Source organism: Bombina bombina, chromosome 2 (genome assembly GCF_027579735.1).
Source record: "Bombina bombina isolate aBomBom1 chromosome 2, aBomBom1.pri, whole genome shotgun sequence".
In the NCBI taxonomy this organism is placed as follows: domain Eukaryota; kingdom Metazoa; phylum Chordata; class Amphibia; order Anura; family Bombinatoridae; genus Bombina; species Bombina bombina.
In genome coordinates this window covers 985,479,078-985,505,526 of record NC_069500.1, presented here as the reverse complement: position 1 = coordinate 985,505,526, position 26,449 = coordinate 985,479,078, and the positions used below count along the sequence as shown (strand labels likewise).

Genomic DNA, 26,449 nt, shown 5'->3' with positions numbered 1-26,449 from the left:
AATTACCAAAAAGCAACGCCAAAGCCATATATGTCTGCTATTTCTGAACAAAGGGGATCCCAGACAAGCATTTACAACCATTTGTGCCATAATTGCACAAGCTGTTTGTAAATGATTTCAGTGAGAAACCTAAAATTGTGAAAAATTTAACGTTTTTTTTTAATTTGATCGCATTTGGCGGTGAAATGGGGGCATGAAATATACCAAAATTGGCCTAGATCAATACTTGGGGTTGTCTACTACACTACACTAAAGCTAAAAGTATCCCTAAAAGCTCCCTACATGTTCCATAATTAACCCCTTCACTGCTTGGCATAATACACGTGTAGTGCGCAGTGGCATTTAGCAGCCTTCTAATTACTAAAAAGCAACGCCAAAGCCATATATGTCTGCTATTTCTGAACAAAGGGGATCCCAGAGAAGAATTTACAACCATTTAAGCCATAATTGCACAAGCTGTTTGTAAATAATTTCAGTGAGAAACCAAAAGTTTGTGAAAAAAAATTTCCTCATATTTTATAATTTTTTTTATAGTAAATTATAAGATATGATGAAAATAATGGTATCTTTAAAAATTCCATTTAATGATGAGAAAAACGGTATATAATATGTGTGGGTACAGTAAATGAGTAAGAGGAAAATTACAGCTAAACGCAAACACTGCAGAAATGTAAAAATAGCCTTGGTCCCAAACGGACAGAAAATGGAAAAGTGCTGTGGTCATTAAGGGGTTAAAGGGACAATGAACCCAATTTTTTTCTTTTGTGATTCAGATACAGCATGCAATTTTAAGCAACTTTCTAATTTACTCCTATTATCAAATTTTCTTCATTCTCTTGGTATCTTTATTTGAAATGCAAGAATGTATGTTTAGATGCCGTCCCAGTTTTGGTAAACAACCTGGGTTGTCCTTGCTGATTGGTGGATAAATTCACCGACCAATAAAAAAGTGTTGTCCATGGTACTGAACCAAAAAATAGCTTAGATGCCATCTTTTGCTAATAAAGATAGCAAGAGAACAAAGAAAAATTGATAATAGGAGTAAATTAGAAAGTTGCTTAAAATTACATGCTCTATCTGAATCATGAAAGAAAAAAATTAATTAGGTTCAGTGTCCCTTTAAACTTTAAAGAATCCAGAAAATGAAGCAGCAAAATAAACAATTGTCATAACAGACATATAAGAGAGATTTGTGGACTCCACACTACTAGAAGCATTTCATTGTAAACACTGGGTTTAAACATTTTAATCCATTTATGTTTTTATTTTCTAATTTCAATTTCATGATTGGCAAGTGCTCTAAGTGTGTTCTTACACAAAATCCATAAATGGACATGAAACAATTATTTTCTTCTATATATAACCGTGTTGGGTATGCAAAACTGGGGAATGTGTAATAAAGGGATTATCTATCTTTTTAAACGATAAAAATTCGGGAGTAGACTGTCCCTTTAAAAGTTCTCTCCAGCTTTACCAGCCACTACCGCTTTTCCAACTTAGGCAGTTTCTAAATTATTCTATATTGCTGATTCACTAAGGAATGGAGACCTGAATGAGCTTTGGTGAATCCGCGTCACAGAGAAACAATGCAAGTGGTGAAGCAGGAGAGGCTAGAGACCCTTCTTAGTGTATTTTGCCTGTGGTGTTCCTTCAGTAAGTATAGATTCCAAGACAAAGTAGTGTCAATAATAAATCTCCATGATTTTTACTCTTTTTAATGAAAATTGACTATTTTTCTAATCAAATATAAATTACGACCTGATGAATGTGACAGTAAGAACATAAATATGGGCTTTGTGTATAAACATCAGACAAACTAACCTTCTGCAGGGCTTGCAGCGGAAGGCACACTTTTCCAGTCAATGCTCCATGAAGGACAGGGATGAGAAGAAAATACAGCATTAATCCCATGTTCCTGCAAAAAACAACCAGATAACAATCAAGCATCTATATTTGTATATGTTTAACTTGCGTTCTAAATAATAATTCAGAAAGGAGGATTAGATAGCAAAGTGCCATTAAGGGGGGCGGAGTCTAGTAGCACCTATTTGCTTGGACATTTGGAGAACAAAGGAAAATTCACTTACTGACCTAAGAAAAGTGCTCGTCCTTATACAAATAGGAAAGTGTTTAAGAGTGATACTGTTACAACCCAACACAAAGTAATGAATACTACAGTTGTTTTTAGTTCATATTCCTTTTAAAAATAAAATAATAAAAGAGGGTTGTGAAGGAGTGCTGTGACCGTGGAGGTTGTTGTATGAGCCTGGAAATAAACTTAACATATTCATATAGCCCTTGTGGCAGTGCTAGTAAATTTGAGTAAACATTCTGGAGACCAATTAATCTCATTCCTTTGACAGTACTTTAAAGCATTCCTCCTTAAAGGGACACTGAACCCAATTTTTTTTCTTTCATGATTCAGATAGAGCATGCAATTTTAAGCAACTTTCTAATTTACTCCTATTATCAATTTTTCTTAGTTCACTTGCTATCTATATTTGAAAAAGAAGGCATCTAAGCTTCTTTTTTGGTTCAGACTTTGGACAGCAGTTTTTTATTGGTGGATGAATGTATCCACCAATCAGCAAGAATAACCCAGGTTATTCACCAAAAATGGGCCAGCATCTAAACTTACATTCTTGCATTTCAAATTAAGATACCAAGAGAATGAAGAAAATTTGATAATAGGAGTAAATTAGAAAGTTGCTTAAAATTGCATGCTCTATCTGAATCACGAAATAAAAAATTTGGGTTCAATGTCCATTTTAACGTTGAAGAGGGAATATTCCCAAAACAGGATATTGGAGTGTGACTAAAGGAGATAATTTAGCTTTATTGTGGAACATGTACCTTTTTTAATTAGCACATGACACTGTTTTACATACATTAACACATCTCTTGATATGGTTGAAGGAGGAGCAATGCACCACTAAGCCAATCACAAGAGGCATATATGTGTAGCCACCATCAGCAGCTAGTTCCCTGTATAGCATTGCTACGTAGGCATGCATTTCAACAAAGGATACCAAGATAACAAAGCAAATTAGATAATAGAAGGAAATTGGAGAATTGTTCACATTTTTATGCTCTAGCTAAATAATGAAAGGTTAAAGGACCACTAAACAAAGTAGAATATCATAATCAGTAAACACATAATAAAAAGAGAATGCAAAAGCACTTACTTTGAATTTCAGATGAGTAGTAGATTTCTTTCTTGTAAATTTTATGTTAGTTCTATTTTCCCTCCAATTGCATCATGTGACAGCTATCAGCTAATCACAAAATGCATATACAATTATACTGTGAATCTTGCACATGCTCAGTAGGTGCTGGTGCCTCAGAAAGTGTGCATAATAAAAGACTGGACACATTTAGATAATGAAAGTGAATTGGAAAGTTGTTTAAAGTTGTGTGCTCTTTATGAATAATGAAAGTTTAATTTTGACTTGAATGTCCCTTTAATGATGACCTTATAAAAAAAAGATATGATAAAAATCAATAAAGGGACAGTCTAGTCAAAATTAAACTTTTATGATTCCGATAGGGCATGCAATGCTAAGAAACTTTTCCTTTATCATCAAATTTTCTTAGTTCCTTTGTTCTTTGGTATTCTTTGTTGAAAGCTAACCTAGGTAGGCTTGTATGATATTTTTTAAGCCCTTGAATGCCGCCTCTTATCTCAGTGCATTTTGACAGTTTTTCACAGCTAGCCAGCACTAGTTCATGTGTGTCATATATATAACATGGTGTTCATCATCAAATAAGGGGACAGTCTGCTGAGGCTTCTATCACAGTATTATTATTATACCATGTTCTGAAATGTATATACAGGTAGCCCTCAGTTTACGCCGGTGTTAGGTTAAAAAAGGAATGGTTGTAAATCGAAACCGTTGTAAATTGAAACCCAGTTTATAATGTAAGTCAATGGGAAGTGAGGGAGTTGGGTTCCAGGTCCCTCTCAACATTGACATAAGTAACACCTAATACATTCTTTTTAAAGCTTTGAAATGAAGACTTTAAATGATAAACAGCATTATAAACAGTATCAAATAATCACACAACACAGAATATATAATTAAACTAAGTTAAATGAACAAAAACATTTGCTAAAACAGTATTATAACCTAATAAAATAATCACACAACACAGAAAATATAATCAAACTAAGTTTAATTAACAAAAACATTTGCTAACAGCACCTAATTAAATAATCACACAACAGACTGCATTATCATCAAATTAAGTTTAATGAACAAAAACATTTTTTTCCTTTCATTTTCCTGCAATCAGTTCTCTGCATTGTTAGCATGTTAGATAATATTGGGTGTGCACCTATTCTATGCATTTCAATCTGCAGTGATTAATAAGCAGTTAGGCAACCTCATCTCAAGCTGATGGACAGGAAGATAATAGGGAAGTGGCTGCTAAAACTTGTTGCTCGATAAGTCTGGTCTGATCTGTGTACATAGATCAATTTTAGGCTGTAAAGCTTGCTTAACTTTGCTGAAACACAAGCGGACAGCTCCACCTACTGGCTATTTTAATTAGTGCAATGTTTTTCAATGCATTTCAATAGCAGTCACATGACTGGGAAAAAAAGGTTGTTATTCTGAACCGTCGTAAACTGAGGGCCATCTGTACTGTTCTAGAAGGCATAACTCGTATAAAGTCTCAAATAGCCTTACTGACCCTGTGTCAGGGTTCCTAACTTTCTTTTGCTTTGGTAAATTATATCCATCTATGTATGTACTATTTGTTCTGATATGTTTTCATTACTGTATTCATAGAGATTTTATCAAGCATCATAATATACGGCAGCTATTGAGTGCTAATAATTTATATACTTTTTTCTTTTGTATGAATAGTCTGCTTCGACCCTCACTTTGTTTACAATCTCTTGGGTTTCACACAGTAACATAAGGATGTTTTTGATATAATACACATGCTCATATGCACTCACGGCTGCTCATGGGCTGGAGAATTTTGTCAGTTAGATACACAGTAAGTTTGCTTTGTAATTTAGAAGTCCAGAATATATTTTGTTTTTGTTATTTATATAATATTATTTTAAACTATAGCACCAAGGCACCTACTGTTAAGTATGGCCGACATGAAGATTTGTGTTTTAAATCTGGTGCTTACACCCACAACCAAAGATTACTGATCATAGCTTGCTCTTTAATTAATCTTAATATGGTTATAAATAATGCATTTATGTAGATAACAACTACATATGATTCTGCAGGCTTCCAAACAGTATTTATTTAGAAGCATGACAAATATACTTTCTAAAAGTGCTGTTTTGCTGTGTTTAAAACAGGTGGAGCACTGAAGCATTTTATGCTAAATGAAAATGCTTACCTGATAAATTTATTTATTTCCGGGCATGGAGAGTCCACAAATCATTCTAATTACTAGTAGGATATTCACTCCTGGCTAGCAGAAGGAGGCAAAGAGCACCCTAGCAGAGCTGTTAAGTATCAGGGTATAGAGGTGCCTGCAGACTATACAAAAAAATAAGGGCGGGTTGTGGACTCACCATGCCCGGAAAGAAAGAAGTTTATTAGGTAAGCATAAATTTTGTTTTCTTTCATATGGCATTGAGAGTCCACAAATCATTCTAATTACTAGTGGGGACCAATACCCAAGCTAGAGGACACCGAATGAATACGGAAGGAGAACAAGACAGGCGGAGCTAAACTGAAGGCACCACCACTTGAAGAACTTTTATCCCAAAAGAAGCCTCAGCTGAGGCAAAAAGTATCAAATTTGTAGAGTTTGGAAAAAGTATGTAAGGAGGACCATGTGGCCGCCTTGGAAATTTGCTCCATAGAAGCTTCATTTTTGAAAGTCCATGAAGATTAAACAGCTCTAGTGGAATAAGCCGAAATTCTCTCAGGAGGCTGTTGTCCAGCTGTCTCATAAGCTAAACGGATAACACTTCTCAACCAGAGAGAAAGAGTGGTAGAAGTGGCTTTCTGACCCCTATGTTTACTAGAGAAAACGACAAACATGGCAGAAGACTGACGAAAATTATTTGTTGCTTCAAGATAAAATTTAAGAGCACGCACAACATCCAAGTCAAGTTATGCAAAAGTTGTTCCTTCTGGGAAGAAGGATTAGGACAAAAAGAGGGAACAACAATTTCCTGATTAATATTGCGATCCGACACTACCATAGGGAGAAAACCCAGCTTACTACGGAGGACCGCCTTATCAGCATTAAAAATAAGGTAAGGGGAATCACACTGCAGATCCGAAAGTTCGGAAACTCTGCGAGCAGAAGAAATAGCAAGAAGAAACAAAACCTTCCAAGATAGTAATTTAATATCAACAGAATGTATCAGCTCAAATGGAGCCTGCTGCAAAACTCTAAGAACAAGGTTAAGGCTCCAAGGAGGAGAAATAGGTTTAAACACAGGCCTGATTCTGACCAAGGCCTGAACAAAAAAGACTGAACATCTGGCAAAACTGCCAGACATTTATGCAGAAGAATAGACAGTGCAGAAATCTGACCCTTCAGAGTACTGAATGACAAACCCTTCTCCAGGCCCTCCTAAAGAAAAGCCAAAATTTGAGGGACCTAACTTTGTTCCACAAAAAACCCTTTGAATCTGACCAATTACACCATACCCTATGGTAAATTCTGCGAGTAACCAGTTTACGAGCCTGAAGCATAGTATCTATGACTTTCTCAGAGAAGCCACGTCTAGCCAAACCTAGACATTCAATCTCCAAGCAGTCAGCTTTAGAGAAACCAGATTTGGATGAAGAAAGGGACCCGGAAGTAGAAGGTCCTTCGTTAAAGGTAACCTCTATGGCGGAAGAGATTACATTGATCCGCGAACGAGATTCTGCGAGGCCATGCAGGAGCTATTAGAATCACAGAAGCTCTCTCTGCTTGATGCAAAGTATAGAAAATTGCTCTCAAGTCCAAGATGTTTATCGAAAGAGACGACTCCTCCGGATTCCACAGACCCTGTGCTTTTAAGAAACCCCAAACTGCTCCCCACCCGAACAGGCTGTCGTCCGTGGTCACAATCACCCAGGAAGGCCTCAGGAAGCATGAGCTCAGAGACAGATGGTCCTGTGAAATCCACCATGAAAGAGAGACTCTAGTTGGGGAATCCAAATGTATCTTCTGTGAGAGATCTGAGTGGTCTCCATTCCATTGACTGAGCATGCATAGTTGCAGAGGTCTCAGATGGAACCGAGAAAAAGGAATGATGTCCATGGAGGCAACCATTAGACCAATCACCTCTATACATTGAGCCACAGTTGGACAAATAGCAGACTAGAGAGAGAGGCAAGAAACATGAAGTTTGGATTTTCTGACGTCTGTCAGAAAAATCTTCATGGACAGGGAATCTATGATTGCTCCCAAGAAACAGACCCTTTTATCTCGGTATGAAATTTTGCTAGATGAAAAGATGGCGCTTGAACTAGGATGTCGTCTATATAAGGCGCCACAGCAATATCCTGGGACCTCACCACTGACTGAAGAGCCCCTAGAACCTTTGTGAAAATTCTGGTAGCTGTAGCAAGGCCAAAAGGAAGGGCAACAAACTGGAAATATTTGTCCTGTAAGGCAAATCTCAGATACTAGTAATGATCCCTGTGAACGGGAACATGAAGATACGCGTCCTTCAGATCTATGGTCGTCATGAACTGACCCCCTTGATCAAAAGGAAGAATAGAACGGATGGTCTCCATTTTGAAGGATGGAACCCTGAGGAATTGGTTGAGACACTTTAGGTCCAGAATAGGATGAAAAGTGCCCTCCTTTTTGGGAACTACAAAAAGGTGTCAATAGAATCCTAGAACCCGGTTCCTCTAGAGGAACTGGAACAATCACTCCCACGGATGAAAGGTCCTTTACACAGTTTAAGAAGGACTCTCTCATTATCTGGTTCTCAGATAACCTTGACAGGTGGAATTTGCCCCTGGGAGGACAAGATTTGAATCTAATTCTGTAACTGTGAGACATTATGTCTATGGCCCAAGGATCTGGAACATTGCAGATCCAAGCCTGCTGAAAAATAGAAAGCCTGCCCCCTACTTGATCCACTTTAGGATCGGGGGTGGTCCCTTCATGTTGATTTAGAATCAGCGGAAGGCTTCTTGGTTTGCTTTCCCTTATTCCAAGGCTGACTAGACCTCCAAGAGGACTTGGATTGATCCAACTTAGAAGAGGAAGACTTCTGTCCCTTAAAGTTACAAAAGGAATAGAAATTAGAATTCTGGCGACCCTTAGGTCAATTCTTTTTATTCTGAGGTAGGAAAAAACCCTTTCCACCTGTAATGTCAGAAATTATTTCTGCCAGACCTGGACCTAACAAGGTATAACCCTTATAAGGAAAAGATAAAAGCTTGGACTTGGATGTAACATCTGCAGACCAAGATATTAACCACAGAGCTCTGGGAGCTAAAACAGTGAAACTAGAAATCTTAGCAACCAGCCTAAGAACTTGCATGTTGGCATCACAAATAAAGGTACTGGCTAGCTTGAGAGCCTTGATCCTGTCTTGGATCTCCTCTATAGTAGTCTCTTCTAGGATAAGATAAGTCCTCGCACCATTAAGATGCTGCCCCCACAACTGTAGCAATACTAGCAACAGGTTGCCACTGTAATCCCTGATGAATGTACATTTTCTTCAAAAAAGCCTCAAGCTTCTTATACATGGGATCCTTGAAAGAACAACTATCTTCAATAGGAATAGTAGTTCTCTTGGCCAGAGTAGAGATAGCTCCCTCTACCTTGGGCACTGTGCGCCACGAGTCACGAATAGCATCAGCAACAGGAAACATCTTTTTAAAAACAGAGGACGGGGAAAAAGAAATCCCTGGTTTATCCCTTTCCCGTGTTATGATATCTGCCATACGGTCTGGAACTGGAAACACTTCCACAGATGAGGGTACATCATATACCCTATTAAGTTTACCAGACCTCTTTGGATTCTCCGCTACAGACTAGTCAGATTCTTCCAAAGTAGCAAGAATCTCCTTCAAAAGTGCTCAAAGGTGTTCTAACTTAAATCTGAAATTAATCTCCTCTGAATCTGCAGAACTGGTCACTAAAGTATCAGAATCTGACAATTCTCCCTCAGAAGCCACTGAAGAATCATCCTCATCAGATAACTGAGACAAATTGACTAGCGCAGCCTTAGCGGAATCAACCTTACTAACATCAATATGTTTAGATTTCCTCTTACGCTTACCAGTAACCTTTGTAAAAGCTGATAAAGCTGCGGAAACAGCAGAAGTTAATCTGCGCAACGAAATTCCCAGGTAAAAAAAAACACCCCCATGAGGTTGTTGAGAGGAACCGCAGGGCACTGCATGTGAAGCTTGGGAAGCAAAGCTGAGGCATTGCTAGATAACACTATCCTGAGAGACAGGGGGCTCAGGGAGAGGCATCTTATCTTTAAACATTAAAGGGACAGTATACTGTAAAATAGTTTTTCCCTTAATGTGTTTACAATTGTTTTTTTTACCAACTGCAGAGTAAAAAATTTATGAAAATTAGCTTTTTAAGGCTTATTTGTGTATATTAAAGCTCTGATTTTGTGTTTTGAAGCCACAACCTAATACAATGGGTTGAGCTTGTAGGTATAATCAGATCTAATTACTGTATCACATTGTGCACATATACCTGCTTCTTATCTTATATCTGTCCTTAAAACAATCACCAGTACCTTGAGAGAACAATGGAAAATCAACATTTTATTACCTTATCTCTGCTATATCCAACTGGGAGTATAATTTATTCTGCTGGCTGTGTTAAGCTTATCTATAGCTGGGACCTGCGGCCACAAACGTTCAGAATAGGTGTGGATACCACATGCTAAATCATCCATTTCAAATGCCAATATAAGGGTAAAGGAGCTACTTGTAAACAATTTAATGCACTCCAGCAGGTAAAGTGGATAATTGGGAACAAATTAAAGGGGAGAAATTTTTTTAGTAAACTGTCCCTTTTAAGTCTTATTTAGAAATGAAAAGCAAAACTGTACAGGAGGAATTATCTTAGCCTCCAAACACAATAAACATTTTTCAAAAGAATCAATTTCAGCATTAGTGTCCATAATTGGGTATCAGTTCCCAGCAATGAACAAGAATTTGAATGCCAAAAAAAGTCAAATTAGGAATATTTATGTGAAGCAGTAAAAAACATACTTAATAAATAAGCACCTAAACCCTCAGCTCTGCTGAGGTCTTACCCCTCCAAAATTTGCTATCCCACTAGCACATGAAAACCGGAAACACCCTTAGCAAAGGCCACCTCCTTGTTGTAATTAGAAGGCCGCTAAATGCCGCTGCACACCACACTTGTATAATGCCCAGCAGTGAAGGGGTTAATTAGGTAGCTTGTAGGGTTAATTTTAGCTTTAGTATAGAAAACAGCCTCACACCTGACACATCCCACCCCTTGATCCCTCCCTGACCTTAGCCCCGAACTTTCCTGATCCCCACCAAACAGCTCTCTAACCCTCCCCCTCTATATATTTGTCGCCATATTGGGTATTGGCAGCTGTCTGCCAGTACACAGTTTGGTAAAAAACAGAATTTATGCTTACCTGATAAATTACTTTCTCCAACGGTGTGTCCGGTCCACGGCGTCATCCTTACTTGTGGGATATTCTCTTCCCCAACAGGAAATGGCAAAGAGCCCAGCAAAGCTGGTCACATGATCCCTCCTAGGCTCCGCCTTCCCCAGTCATTCGACCGACGTAAAGGAGGAATATGCATAGGAGAAATCATATGATACGTGGTGACTGTAGTTAGAGAAAATAATTCATCAGACCTGATTAAAAAACCAGGGCGGGCCGTGGACCGGACACACCGTTGGAGAAAGTAATTTATCAGGTAAGCATAAATTCTGTTTTCTCCAACATAGGTGTGTCCGGTCCACGGCGTCATCCTTACTTGTGGGAACCAATACCAAAGCTTTAGGACACGGATGATGGGAGGGAGCAAATCAGGTCACCTAGATGGAAGGCACCCACGGCTTGCAAAACCTTTCTCCCAAAAATAGCCTCAGAAGAAGTAAAAGTATCAAATTTGTAAAATTTTGTAAAAGTGTGCAGTGAAGACCAAGTCGCTGCCTTACATATCTGATCAACAGAAGCCTCGTTCTTGAAGGCCCATGTGGAAGCCACAGCCCTAGTGGAGTGAGCTGTGATTCTTTCAGGAGGCTGCCGTCCGGCAGTCTCATAAGCCAATCGGATGATGCTTTTAAGCCAACAAGAGAGAGAGGTAGAAGTTGCTTTTTGACCTCTCCTTTTACCAGAATAAACAACAAACAAGGAGGATGTTTGTCTGAAATCCTTTGTAGCCTCTAAATAGAATTTTAGAGCACGAACTACATCCAAATTGTGCAACAAACGTTCCTTCTTTGAAACTGGATTCGGACACAAAGAAGGCACAACTATCTCCTGGTTAATATTTTTGTTAGAAACAACTTTCGGAAGAAAACCAGGTTTAGTACGCAAAACCACCTTATCTGCATGGAACACCAGATAAGGAGGAGAACACTGCAGAGCAGATAACTCTGAAACTCTTCTAGCAGAAGAAATTGCAACCAAAAACAAAACTTTCCAAGATAATAACTTAATATCTACGGAATGTAAGGGTTCAAACGGAACCCCTTGAAGAACTGAAAGAACTAAATTGAGACTCCAAGGAGGAGTCAAAGGTTTGTAAACAGGCTTGATTCTAACCAGAGCCTGAACAAAAGCTTGAACATCTGGCACAGCCGCCAGCTTTTTGTGAAGTAAAACAGATAAAGCAGAAATCTGTCCCTTCAAAGAACTTGCAGATAATCCTTTCTCCAAACCCTCTTGTAGAAAGGATAGAATTTTAGGAATTTTTACCCTGTTCCATGGGAATCCTTTCGATTCGCACCAACAGATATATTTCTTCCATACTTTATGGTAAATTTTTCTAGTTACAGGCTTTCTAGCCTGAATAAGAGTATCAATGACAGAATCTGAGAACCCACGCTTTGATAAAATCAAGCGTTCAATCTCCAAGCAGTCAGTTGGAGTGAGGCCAGATTCGGATGTTCGAACGGACCTTGAACAAGAAGGTCCCGTCTCAAAGGTAGCTTCCATGGTGGAGCCGATGACATATTCACCAGGTCTGCATACCAAGTTCTGCGTGGCCACGCAGGAGCTATCAAGATCACCGAAGCCCTCTCCTGATTGATCCTGGCTACCAGCCTGGGAATGAGAGGAAACGGTGGGAATACATAGGCTAGGTTGAAGGTCCAAGGTGCTACTAGTGCATCTACTAGAGTCGCCTTGGGATCCCTGGATCTGGACCCGTAGCAAGGAACCTTGAAGTTCTGACGAGACGCCATCAGATCCATGTCTGGAATGCCCCATAATTGAGTTATGTGGGCAAAGATTTCCGGATGGAGTTCCCACTCCCCCGGATGAAATGTCTGACGACTCAGAAAATCCGCTTCCCAATTTTCCACTCCTGGGATGTGGATTGCAGACAAGTGGCAGGAGTGAATCTCCGCCCATTGAATTACTTTGGTCACTTCTTCCATCGCCAGGGAACTCCTTGTTCCCCCCTGATGGTTGATATATGCAACAGTCGTCATGTTGTCTGATTGAAACCTTATGAATTTGGCCTTTGCTAGTTGAGGCCAAGCCTTGAGAGCATTGAATATCGCTCTCAGTTCCAGAATGTTTATCGGGAGAAGAGATTCTTCCCGAGACCATAGACCCTGAGCTTTCAGGGAGTTCCAGACCGTGCCCCAGCCCACCAGACTGGCGTCGGTCGTGACAATGACCCAACTCTGGTCTGCGGAAGCTCATCCCTTGAGACAGGTTGTCCAGGGTCAGCCACCAACGGAGTAAATCTCTGGTCCTCTGATCTACTTGGATCGTCGGGGAGAAGTCTGTATAATCCCCATTCCACTGTCTGAGCATGCACAGTTGTAATGGTCTTAGATGAATCCGCGCAAAAGGAACTATGTCCATTGCCGCAACCATCAAACCTATTACTTCCATGCACTGCGCTATGGAAGGAAGAAGAACAGAATGAAGTACTTGACAAGAGCTTAGAAGTTTTGATTTTCTGGCCTCTGTCAGAAAAATCTTCATTTCTAAGGAGTCTATTATTGTTCCCAAGGGAACTCTTGTTGACGGGAATAGAAAACTTTTTTCTACGTTCACTTTCCACCCGTGAGATCTGAGAAAGGCTAGGACAATGTCCGTTTGAGCCTTTGCTTGTGGCAGAGACGACGCTTGAATTAGAATGTCGTCCAAGTAAGGTACTACTGCAATGCCCCTTGGCCTTAGCACCGCTAGAAGGGACCCTAGCACCTTTGTGAAAATTCTTGGAGCAGTGGCTAATCCGAATGGAAGTGCCACAAACTGGTAATGCCTGTCCAGAAAGGCGAATCTTAGGAACCGATGATGTTCCTTGTGGATAGGAATATGTAGATACGCATCCTTTAAATCCACCGTGGTCATGAATTGACCTTCCTGGATGGTAGGAAGAATTGTCCGAATGGTTTCCATTTTGAACGATGGAACCCTGAGAAATTTGTTTAGGATCTTGAGATCCAAAATTGGCCTGAATGTTCCCTCTTTTTTGGGAACTATGAACAGATTGGAGTAAAACCCCATCCCTTGTTCTCCTAATGGAACAGGATGAATCACTCCCATTTTTAACAGGTCTTCTACACAATGTAAGAATGCCTGTCTTTTTATTTGGTCTGAAGACAATTGAGACCTGTGGAACCTTCCCCTTGTGGGTAGTTCCTTGAATTCCAGGAGATAACCTTGAGAAACTATTTCTAGCGCCCAAGGATCCTGAACATCTCTTGCCCAAGCCTGAGCGAAGAGAGAGAGTCTGCCCCCCACCAGATCCGGTCCCGGATCGGGGGCCAGCATCTCATGCTGTCTTGGTAGCGGTAGCAGGCTTCTTGGCCTGCTTACCTTTGTTCCAGCCTTGCATCGGTCTCCAGGCTGGCTTGGTTTGAGAAGAATTACCCTCTTGCTTAGAGGATGTAGAGTTTGAGGCTGGTCCGTTTCTGCGAAAGGGACGAAAATTTGTTTTATTTTTAGCCTTAAAAGACCTATCCTGAGGAAGGGCGTGGCCCTTACCCCCAGTGATGTCTGAAATAATCTCTTTCAAGTCAGGGCCAAACAGCGTTTTTCCCCTTGAAAGGGATGTTAAGCAATTTGTTCTTGGAGGACACATCCGCTGACCAAGACTTTAGCCAAAGCGCTCTGCGCGCCACAATAGCAAAACCTGAATTTTTCGCCGCTAATCTAGCTAATTGCAAAGTGGCGTCTAAGGTAAAAGAGTTAGCCAATTTAAGTGCTTGAACTCTGTCCATAACCTCCTCATAAGAAGATGCTTTATTGAGCGACTTTTCTAGTTCTTCGAACCAGAAACACGCTGCTGTAGTGACAGGAACAATGCATGAAATTGGTTGTAGAAGGTAACCTTGCTGAACAAACATCTTTTTAAGCAAACCCTCTAATTTTTTATCCATAGGATCTTTGAAAGCACAACTATTTTCTATAGGGATAGTGGTGCGTTTGTTTAGAGTAGAAACCGCCCCCTCGACCTTGGGGACTGTCTGCCATAAGTCCTTCCTGGGGTCGACCATAGGAAATAATTTCTTAAATATAGGGGGAGGGACAAAAGGTATGCCGGGCCTTTCCCATTCTTTATTTACAATGTCCGCCACCCGCTTGGGTATAGGAAAAGCTTCGGGGGGCACCGGGACCTCTAGGAACTTGTCCATCTTACATAATTTCTCTGGAATGACCAAATTGTCACAATCATCCAGAGTAGATAACACCTCCTTAAGCAGAGCGCGGAGATGTTCCAATTTAAATTTGAATGTAATAACGTCAGGTTCAGCTTGTTGAGAAATTTTTCCTGAATCTGAAATTTCTCCCTCAGACAAAACCTCCCTGGCCCCTTCAGACTGGTGTAAGGGCATGTCAGAACCATTATCATCAGCGTCCTCATGCTCTTCAGTATCTAAAACAGAGCAGTCACGCTTTCGCTGATAAGTGGGCATTTTGGCTAAAATGTTTTTAATAGAATTATCCATTACAGCCGTTAATTGTTGCATAGTAAGGAGGATTGGAGCACTAGATGCACTAGGGACCTCCTGAGTGGGCAAGACTGGTGTAGACATGGAAGGAGATGATGCAGTACCATGCTTACTCTCCTCACTTAAGGAATCAGTTTGGGCAACATTATTATCAGTGGCATCATTGTCCCTACTTTGTTTTGATTGAAGAATAAAAACTACATTTAAACACCAAAAAACTCTTAGCCATCTCCGTGGAGATGTTGCCTGTGCAACGGCAAAGAGAATGACTGGGGAAGGCGGAGCCTAGGAGGGATCCTGTGACCAGCTTTGCTGGGCTCTTTGCCATTTCCTGTTGGGGAAGAGAATATCCCACAAGTAAGGATGACGCCGTGGACCGGACACACCTATGTTGGAGAAATGTGGCTTTTTTTATATAAAAAAATTTTCTGTAGTGTAGCTTCCCCTCCTCAATACCCTACCCCCTCCCAGATCCCTTTCCCAACACTTATTTTGCCCTCTCCCTCCTTTTCTTACACGTATTATTGCACCGACTCACTGAATGTAGAGTCCTGCCCCCCGTGCACACGGGCGCTCCCGCCTCTCACGCGCGCACCAAGACCCATCATCAACCCGAATTCCGAACTCTACTAGGGATGTGCCGCCCACCCGCCTCCCTCCTATCCCTACCATGCCACCAACGATCGGCACCATCGCTGACCGATGCAGGGAGGGCCACAGAGTTGCTCTCTCTGCATCGGTTGCTAAAAAAGGGCATTGCAGGATGCCTCAAAATTGAGACATCACTGCAATACCCAGAAAGCGTCTGGAAGCGATCACGACCAGGCACGTCCTTGGTCTTTAACAACGGGTTTTTGGAGGACATGCCTGGCACGTCCTTGGTCGTTAAGGGGTTAAAATTGCATGCTTTATCTGAATCATGAAAGTTTAATTTTGACTATACTATCCCTTTAAAACGCTGAACAATTTCCACCCCTATGCTGAGCTGTTTTAGAGTTTTTAAGATGCTGCTCATATTTAAGCATTACTTTAGAACATTTTTCAGTGGGAAACCCACACATATTATATATTATTGTGTTTCAGCAGACCAAGCATATTTATATTATATACCATTATTTTATGTATATATCATGCCATCTCTACAGCAAAATGTTTGGAAAAAAAATAATATTTTCATTAAAATGTTAAAGGGACAGTCTAGGCCAAAATAAACTTTCATGATTCAGATAGAGCATGTAATTTAACACAATTTTCCAATTTACTTTTATCACCAATTTTGCTTTGTTCTCTTGGTATTCTTAGTTGAAAGCTTAAGCTAGGAGGTTCATATGCTAATTTCTTAGACCTTGAAGGCCACCTCAGAATGCATTTGAACAGTTTTTCACCACTAGAGGGTGTAAGTTCACGTATTTCATATAGATAACACTGTGCTTGTGCATGTGAAGTTATCTGGGAGTAGGCGCTGATTGGCTAAACTGCAAGTCTGTCAAAAGAACTGAAATAAAGGGGCAGTTTGCAGAGGCTTAGATACAAGATAATCAAAGAGGTTAAAAATATATTATTATAACTGTGTTGGTTATGCAAAACTGGGGAATGGGTAATAAAGGGATTATCTTTTAAAACAATAAAAATTCTTGTGTAGACTGTCCCTTTAATTTAAAAAAAACTAGGGCCTTTGTGTATAGTTTTACAACTATGTGCAGTTGTGCACATAGGGGCTCCCATGGGCCACTACTCAAATAAATTAACATTTATTAAAGCCAGGTGATTTCTATTACCACAGTGATCACCTGCCTATTAAAACCTATATTGGGGAGGGAGTTCCGGAAGAGGAGCCTGCGTTCAGGTTGTGCACCTGTATCCTGCAGGTAACCCACTGGCGGTGATTCCTCGCGCGCCACGGCCCTCTGCAACCGAGGGAAAGATACCTGCATCTGGCTCGAACTGTGTACCGAGCCCTGAGGGATTCCCGCAGCGCCTGTCATCTGCGCTGTCTTAACACAGCTTAACTCAGAAGCCCCACGCAGGACACCGCGTGTAGGAGCTACTCTGAGCCTCACCCCCTTCAGCGGCAGTCCCCCCTCTCCCACCGAAGCTGCGTGAGAGGGGGTAGATAGCCCGAAGATACCTGTCTGCTTAGAGGAGATCAAGCATTTCTCTACAGCTCTCCCCCCCCCCACCGGTGCTGCGCGGGGGGAAAGGAAATTCGAAACAAACACAGCACGGTCTGTCTGCAGCCCAGGAGTGTGTCCGTTCGCCTTGTGGCTGGGTCCGGCGGGACCGGCGGGTCCATAGGCATCTGTCTCCTTACTGGCTTGTTGCCCAGGATCCCCCCTCTATCATCATCACATACCTCTCAGAGTCTGGAGCTTTGGAGGAAAGGAAGCAGACTTGCCACTGTATCTTGCCCCCCTGTATGAAGAGGCCGGCCACCTGGGATCAGCGTTTACAAGTATACAAGAGTCAACGACTAATATAGAAGGTGGTATCCTTGAAGAGGGGTGAGTGCAGAACAGTTATAAGCCTGCTCTCTTATCTTACTCTACACACATGTACCCTGTGAGCGAGACTGGCTGCAAAGGCACCTAAGGGCTGTTGATCTCTTTCTGTCTCCCTGTTAGCAGCTACCACTAAGCTAAAAAGTCAAAAACTGACTGGAACTACAAACAAGCATAAATTGGGGGCCCTAGTTTCCTGTTTAAATTTCTCCAACTTGTAGGAGAGCTCTAGGGGGTGTTTGTGTAAAATTTCCCCTTCAAAATAACTTTGTTTGAGTCAAGCCTTGTATTTGCTGGGTTTCAGTGCCCTAAGGTTTGGAATCTCTTGGAAAAGCCCTATCTGTCCCAAAGTAAAAAGTTATTGCTCTAAAAAGGATGATTTGGACCTTTGTAGCACTATCTGCAACTTATATGAGGAACATTATTGTGTAAAAATAATTGGACAAGTTTTTGGACATGGCCTAGGGGGAACTACTCCTCTTAAATTTTTACTCTCTAAGATACAAGGATAACATGATATAGCTTTGCTAAGATAAGCATGTTTTTAAGCTACTTGTTTTTCTTTTGTTGCTTGAAGTAATTAGCATTGGAGTACAGGCGTTCTGTTTTGAAATATTAAATCAGTTAATAGTCCTGAAATACGAGCAGTTAAAATTATACTGGGAATATATAAGTATATAACTCTTCTTTTTTTTTTTTTTTTTTTTCTCTCATACATATATTGTGAGGTTGATCAATATGTCTCAAACTGAGGGTGATTATTAATTTACTTTTTTCTTAATTGCAAATAGCCTCATATGTCTTAAAGGGCCAGTCCCACCCTTAGGGTAAAAATTGATATAGGCAAAACTAATATTACCCTGTGCATATTGTACTCTATCCGAGATATCTAAGTTAAGAAAGGCCCTTATTGGGGGAAATCCTGATAGTCTAAAAGGTGCATTAAATTATTAGAGGGCTTTGTTCAATGTTAAAGCGTAGCAACTTTATAGTTTATTCTCTGGGAGAAAATAACCCTGGTCGGCCTAGATCACTTCCTCTCTTCACAGTCACTAATAGAACACTTTTTTATATTTTTCTTGGATCCTTCACTTTTTTCTTCACCCCCCTCTTGCCCCCCTTTTTTTTTTTTCTCCCTCTCCTCCTCCACTTAGGCACTTATCCACTTGAGCTCACTGCGTTGTTACCACCTTAAGTCACAGCACAATTTTTTTTCCCCCACAGGAGGGAGTGAGGGAGAGGGAGAAGAGGGGGGATTGACTAATTGGTTCTCCCTCTCTCTCCCCTACTCTGCCCTCCCCTCCTCCTTTTTTTTCTCCTCCTTCCACTTATTCCTCACTTCAGTCCTTACTCGCACTTATTTATGGATAGATTTTTAAATCCACCAATCACTCACAAAAGCACTCCGCCGGCCATGGCTTCCAGAGCCAGGGAAAGGAAGAACAAAGCCCCATTAGAATCCTCGGTTGAACTACACCCTGAACCTAGTCTTACTAGAAGGTTTAGCGCGGGTACAGACTCGCAAGGGCTAGTGAATAGTATCTTGGAAGCTTTAAATCCGAAATTTGAATTACTTCGGATAGAAATAAAACAAGATCTTAATTCGCTCTCTAATGAGGTTAAACAATTTACGATGAGAATCGAAGAAGCGGAGCAAAGAATCTCCGACCTCGAAGATCTCACATCAGTTCAAAGCACTAAAATACAGGCAAATACTAGTTCTATTAGGGAATTACAGAACAAGATCGAAGATCTAGAAAATCGATCAAGAAGGAATAATGTCAGGATAATTGGGGTCCCTGAAACTTCAGATTATTTAGATCTTCAGAAATTTGCAGCTGAATCTCTCCCCAAACTACTAAACTTTCCACAAGAATTGCTACCCTTGGTAATAGAGAGAGCCCATAGATTGGGGAGAATTAGGGACGTAGAAGGAAATAAAGCTAGGCCCAGACCCATAATTGTACGATATTTGAGCTATCAAGATAAGCTCAGAATCATGCAGTTATCTCGTAAGAATTTGCCTGTGCTTTTGGATGGGACTAAAATATCAATCTTTCAAGACTTTGCATATGCTACCTCTCTGAAAAGAAGAGAACTCACCCCAATATGCGGTAGATTAATTAAAGAAGGCATTTTTGCTACTGTACTATATCCGGCCAAACTCAAAATAGAATTTCAGGGCCACATATATTTTTACGAGAACGCTGCGGAGGCAGAAAAGTTTTTTATGGAAAAAGTCGCTAAATAGGATAACAGGTTTATTAATAGTCTAAATGTACTTACTCACATTTTTGATAAACAAAAATGATTGGTTCTGTTTTCTTTTTTTCTTTTTCTGCACTAAGTTTTAAGGAGAATTACTCTTATGGGGATGGGGATGGGTGGGCAATACATTTATTTTCCCTTTTAAGAGGGGGAGAGAGAGATGGAAAAGAATTTTTTTTTTTTCTTTTTCCCCCTTTTTTTCTTTTCTTTTTCTTTCTCTCTTTTTCAAATCTATCATGTTATAATTTGCTTATAAGTTATTTATTTATATTCTATCCTCAACTTTCTTTTTAAACGATGTCTAAAATAGGTAAATTGATTTTAACGTCCTGGAACGTTGGGGGTATCTCCTCTCCAATAAAGCGCAAGGCTATAAGTTTTGCAGCTAAGGAAATATAACACCGATATATCTTTTATACAAAAAACTCATCTTAATGCAGATGAATCGGCTAAATTAAAAACCTCTTGGGTGAAAGAAGTATTCTTTGTACCTAGCATTGGCAGGAAGCGGGGAGTGGCTATTTTACTGGGGAAGAGGCTAACCTACGAAATATTAGCGAAATACTCTGACTCAAATAGTAGAATGTTAATTTTGAAGATCAAACTGGCAAATTCTGTCTATATACTCTGCAACATTTATGCCCCCAATAACTTTGACTCTAAATTTTGGGATTCGGTACAAACTAATATTCTACAAATGGGGGAAGGGAATGTCATATTAGCAGGGGATTTCAATATGGTACCTCGAATACCTATTGACAGACATAGGGGGAAAAAAAATACCTGCTTGCAATCTAAGAGAGATAAGCTAGAGGCCAGAATGTTTAGAACTTTAGAGAGTAACTTGGCTCTTAAAGACTTATGGAGACTACAACACCCAGACCAAAGAGAGTATACGTGCAAGGCTAGAAACGCCAACTCTCTTTCAAGAATAGATTTATTTCTAGTTAGCGATAAAGTTATAAAGATAGGCTCTACTACCAAGATTGCACAAATAAGCATTTCAGATCATGCCCCAATCTTACTAGAGATCCCAATTTGTGGTAAAATACACTCCTCACGGCGGTTTTTTTCCCCAAAATTTTTATCATGCAACTTAAAGTTTAAAAACTGGCTAATGAATAAAACGAATGAATTTTTTTCTTTAAATCTGGGCTCAGTCAATAATCCAAATTCTTTATGGGAAGCGGGTAAAGCCGTATTGAGGGGGGAGATTATTGCATATATGGTCAAACTAAAAAAGAAAACTAGTCTTAGACAGAATCAAGCATTTAAAGCCTTGACCAACACTTATAACAGATACTTATTCCATCCCACCCCTTTAAATTGGAGACGATATTCTAATGCCAAGAGAGAGAGAGATACCTTACTGATCCACAACACGGTTCAAGCCGACTTAAAATCTAAAGCAAAGTTCTATCGCCACGGGGACAAAGCCGGTAAATTTCTGGCCAGTCTATACAAGAATTTACAAGGGAATTCCTCAATTCACTCACTGCTAGAATCTTACTCTCTGATTAATGATCCGAAAGAAATATTAGAAACTTTTTCAGACTACTATAAAGGAATTTATTCCTTTAAGGAGTCTGATTTGGCAGCTTCAAGAGATTTTTGGGAAGGCCTGGACCACCCAGTACTTACGGAAGAGGCAGTAAATAAAATTAATGCACCTATATCGGATCAAGAGATCCTTCAAACCATTAAGGAACTCCGGTCAGACAAAGCTCCTGGGCCGGACTCATTGCCTAATGAGTTTTATAAGCGCTGGCATCGATTGTCACTCCACATTTAAAGACACTCTTTAATTACTTTTACATAGAAAGGAATCCTATTCCAATATCCTTCTCCTCCTCTACAACGTCACTGATTTTAAAGCAAGGTAAAAACCATCTAAAAAAGGAGGCCTATCGGCCCATAGCATTACTCAATTCCGATTACAAACTATTGACCTCAATCTTAGCCAAAAGATTACAGAGGGAGATTGGGCCTCTCACTAATGAGGATCAAGCGGGGTTTCTAAATAAACGCAACTTAACAGCTAAAATCAGAGAACTCTTTCTGATCCTTGATTATTTTAATAACTCTGAGAAAACGCCATCTCAAGATCAAACTGATCTGGCGGTAATAGCCTTAGACGCAGAGAAGGCGTTTGATTCAGTACATCATCGGCATATTCTGTCTTCCTTGCTATCCTTTGGTTTTAGGGATAACTTTGTACATTTTATTAAAAATCTTTGTGAAAACTCATCAACCAAACTTTCCATTAATCAGCTAGAATCTGGTCCAATTAAACTTCAAAGGGGCACCAGACAAGGCTGCCCCTTATCTCCTTTGCTCTTTGACCTAGCCATTGAGCCCCTTGCCCTTAAAATAAGAAAAGATCTCCAAGGTATTCAGATAGGGTCAGTGGAACAAAAAATTGCTTTGTATGCCGATGATGTACTGGTCTACGTCTCAAATACCAGATCCAATATCCCCAAACTACTCTCGATTACAAATTCTTTTGGAGCCTTTACGGGATATAAAATTGATCTGACTAAATCTGAATAAATGTGGATTAGGAAAAATGAGACATCTATTACTGACTTACCTTTTAATGAGGTTAGATCTCACTTCAGATATTTAGGCATTAATGTTTCCCCTAACCCAGGAGAGTGGTATGATCTTAATATCCCTCCAGTTCTATTTAAGGTAAAGGAGTATATGAAGAACTGGCAAAATTTCCCCCTCTCATTCACGGGTCGAATTGCTCTTTTTAAGATGGTTCTTCTTCCTAAGATCCTCTTTCCCTTGCAAAATGTACCAGCTATCTTGAAAACTAAAGACTGGAAGAGTCTATGTAAGGCTCTTCGGTATTTCCTTTGGAGGTGCAAAAGGCCCAGAATTTCGATCTCTAGATTGCATCTGCCTAGGAGATATGGTGGCATGGCTTTACCAGATCTCAGTAGCTACAGCTTGGTCTTTTTAGCCCGAACTGTAATAGATTGGCTATTAAATAAGAATTACTTCACGAATAACATTCTTGAAATAAACATATTATATCCATATAAGCCTACAGCGTTAATTCATTGCCCACTGCACCTGATTCCTAAGGAAGTGAAATGCCTTAGCTCTATATACACAATATTACAAGCTTGGAGAAGATTAGGAAATAAATTAGGTATAGACTTATCCATTCCGAAATTTCAAGGATTATGTGGCAATCCAGAATTTCAAAGAGGTACCCAATCGCAGGTCTTCCAGAAATGGAATAGCCTCGGATTGACTTACCTCACACAATTTATAAATCAGGAGGCCTGTCTTATTAAAACTTTTGAGACCTTAAAACAGGAGTTTGAACTAAGCAATAAAGATTTCTTCGCGTACCTACAGGCTAGGCATTATCTTTCCTCGCTTATCAGCAAATACGGCTGGTCCTGGTCCTGGGGGAAACTAGATAGCTGGCCTATTCTGGTTAAAAATAACCTATTCTCTATCTCAACCTGGCATAACTTGCTGGTCAGCCAGAAAGGTGAATCTAATCTTGAGTATATAACGCAAAATTGGAATTTACTATTGCAAGATCTAGATATAGAGCCAAACCAGGTTGAAAAGTCTATAGCTACAATAACACAAACTACTTTGTCTGCTAGCTGGAGGGAATCACACGTCAAGCTATTGTATAGAACTTATTATACCCCGCTCAAAGGATTCAAATGGCATAACTCCAACTTTAATGTGTGTCCAAAATGCTCCCTTCCAGCGGCGGACTTAGTCCATATGATATGGACCTGTCCCCGATTAATACAGTTTTGGCGGAAATTAGAATTTTGGCTCACTAGGGCGTTGAAAATCCCTTCTTTTTCTCTCTCCTTGGCAGAAGTAATCTTCTTTGCTGAATCCCCGTCCACTCATAACTCTAAAAAAATAATAAACATGACAATTCTGGCTGCAAGGAATCTAATTCTTAATAAATGGCGAGACACTTCAACCCCGAGTATATCAGAAGTTAAAAATTACATGAAAAAGCAATGTCTCATCGAACAGCTGGACATAACTCTGACTTCCGAAAGAGAAATAACTCTCTTCTTTCAGAAGTGGTCTAGATTCATCAAAATCTTCCCCCAGAAAGAAATAGATAATTTAATATACCCCCTTAGAAACACAGAGACAGTCTTATTAGGACGTTGGTAAGAAAGGTCTTCTCCTTTTCCCTTTTTTTTTTTTCCCTTTTTCTTTTCTCTTTTCTTTCTCTCTTCCTTCTCGCCCTCTTCCTCTGTGTTGCCCCCCCCCCCATCCCCCTCGTCCCGCAGATGTCGAATAGACAATGGTTAAACTGAAACCTGGTTTAAAAAGTTTATGCCTTTAATTATCTATGTGCTAACATGTGACCTCCTCTTTTCCTTTTTTTTTGTATATGCATTTCTGCTGAGTATTGCTGATTACTGTTTATGTTGTAAATTTAAAACTGAATAAAAAATATATAAAAAAAAAAAAAAACCAATATTGGGGCTTTATTTTAAAGAGGGGCTTCTAAAACAATGTGTCTTGGGGGCCTCTAGGCCTTTTTGATGGCCTATTATAAGTGGAAATATGTTGAAATGTGTATTTTTTTTAAGTGTGTTTTAATTTGAAATGCCCAAGACAAACACCTTTTGAAAGTGCAGGTAATTACCTTCCAAACAGTGGATCTTGGTGTTTCTAGGGCTTAAAGGGACAATAAACCCAAACTTTTTCTTTTACGGTAAAGATAGAGCATATATTTTTAAATAACTTTAAATTTACTTATATTATCAATTTTGCTTCATTCTTGATATCCTTTGTTGAAGGAGCAGCAATGTATTACTGGAAGCTAGCTGAACTCGGTAAGCCAATGACAAGAATCATATATGTGCAGCCACCAATCAGCAGCTAGCTCCTGAGCCTACCTAGGTATGCTTTTCAACAAAGGATACCAAGGGAACAAAGCAAATTAGATAATAAAAGTAAATCGGAAAATTGTTTAAGATTACATGCTCTATCCGAATCATGAAAAAAATTATGCTTACCTGATAAATTTCTTTCCGGATATGGTGAGTACACAACGTCATCAATTACTAGTGGGAATATCTCTCCTGGCCAGCAGGAGGGGGTAAAGGGCACCACAGCAAAGCTGTTAAGTATCACTCCCCTACCCATAATCCCCAGTCATTTGACCAAAGGGAAATGAAAAAAGAAATAACACAAAGGTGTAGAGGTGCCTGAGGTTTAGTCAAAAATAACCATCTTAAATATAAGTGTGGGGTCATGGACTCACCAAATCCGGAAATAAATACATTTATCGGGTAAGCATAAATTTTGTTTTCTTTCCTAAGTTATGGTGAGTCCACAACATCATCAATTACTAGTAGGAACCAATACCCCAGCTAGAGGACACAGATGACTAGGGAGGGAAAAGACAGGTGGACCTATACAGAAGGTACAACCGCTTGAAGAACCTTCCTCCCATAAGAGGCCTCAGCCGAGGCAAAAGTATCAAATTTAAAAAATGTAGAAAAAGTGTGCAGAGAGGACCAAGTTGCAGCATTGCAAATCTGTTCCACAGAAGCTTCATTTTTGAAAGCCCAAGAAGACGAGACAGCCCTAGTGGAATGAGCTGTAACTCTCTCAGGAGGCTGCTGTCCAGCAGTCTTGTAAGCAAAACGAATCATACTTTTGAACCAAAAGGAAAGAGAAGTAGCAGTAGCCTTCTTACCCTTAGGCTTTCCCGAGAAACAAACAAAAAGGGCAGAGGACTGGCAAAGTCCCTTAGTCGCCTGTAAATGGAATTTTAAAGCATGCACTACATCTAAGTTGTGCAACAGATGCTCCTTATGAGAAGGATTGGGACAGAGAGAAGGAACAACAATTTTCTGATTATTATTCCTAACAGAAACCACCTTAGGAAGAAAACCCAACCTAGTACGAAGGACAACCTTATCCGCATGAAAGATAAGGTAAGGAGAATCATAATGCAAAGCCGAGAGTTCCGAAACTCTCCTCGCAGAAGAAATAGCAACAAGAAACAAAACCTTCCAATATAATAATTTAATATCTATGGAATGCATTGGCTCAAACAGAGCCTGCTGCAAAACCTTAAGAACAAGGTTAAGACTCCAAGGAGGTGTAACTGACTTAAACAAAGGCCTGATTCTGACCAAGGCCTGAAAAAAAGATTGAACATCTGGCACAACCACCAAATGCTTATGCAACAGAATAGATAAAGCCGAAATCTGACCCTTCAAAGTACTGACTGACAACCCCTTCTCCAGACCTTCCTGGAGAAAAGACAGAATTCTAGGAATCCTAACCCTACTCCAAGAGTAGCCCTTAGATTCACATCAATAAAGGTATTTACGCCATACCTTATGGTAAACAGGCTTGCGAGCTTGAATCATGGTCTCAATGACCATGCTTAGACAAAACTAAGCGTTCAATCTCCAAGCAGTCAGTTTTAGAGAAACGAGAATTGGATGGAAGAAAGGACCCTGAGTTAGAATATCCTTCCTCAGAGGCAACCTCCAAGGCGGCAGAGATGACATGTTCACTAGATCTACATACCAGATCCTGCATGGCAATGCAGGAGCTATTTG

The 26,449-nt window shown here is 40.0% G+C and overlaps 1 protein-coding gene across 2 annotated transcripts in view; it reads right to left on the bottom strand.

Moving 5' to 3' along the window:
* Positions 1 to 26,449, bottom strand: part of GSTCD (glutathione S-transferase C-terminal domain containing) — a 517,648-nt gene that overhangs the window by 334,023 nt on the left and 157,176 nt on the right. For both annotated transcript variants that reach the window (XM_053703512.1, XM_053703511.1), the window contains exon 5: positions 1,822 to 1,915. In XM_053703512.1, the coding sequence (XP_053559487.1) occupies positions 1,822 to 1,915 (94 nt within the window). The remainder of the gene's footprint in view (positions 1 to 1,821; positions 1,916 to 26,449) is intronic.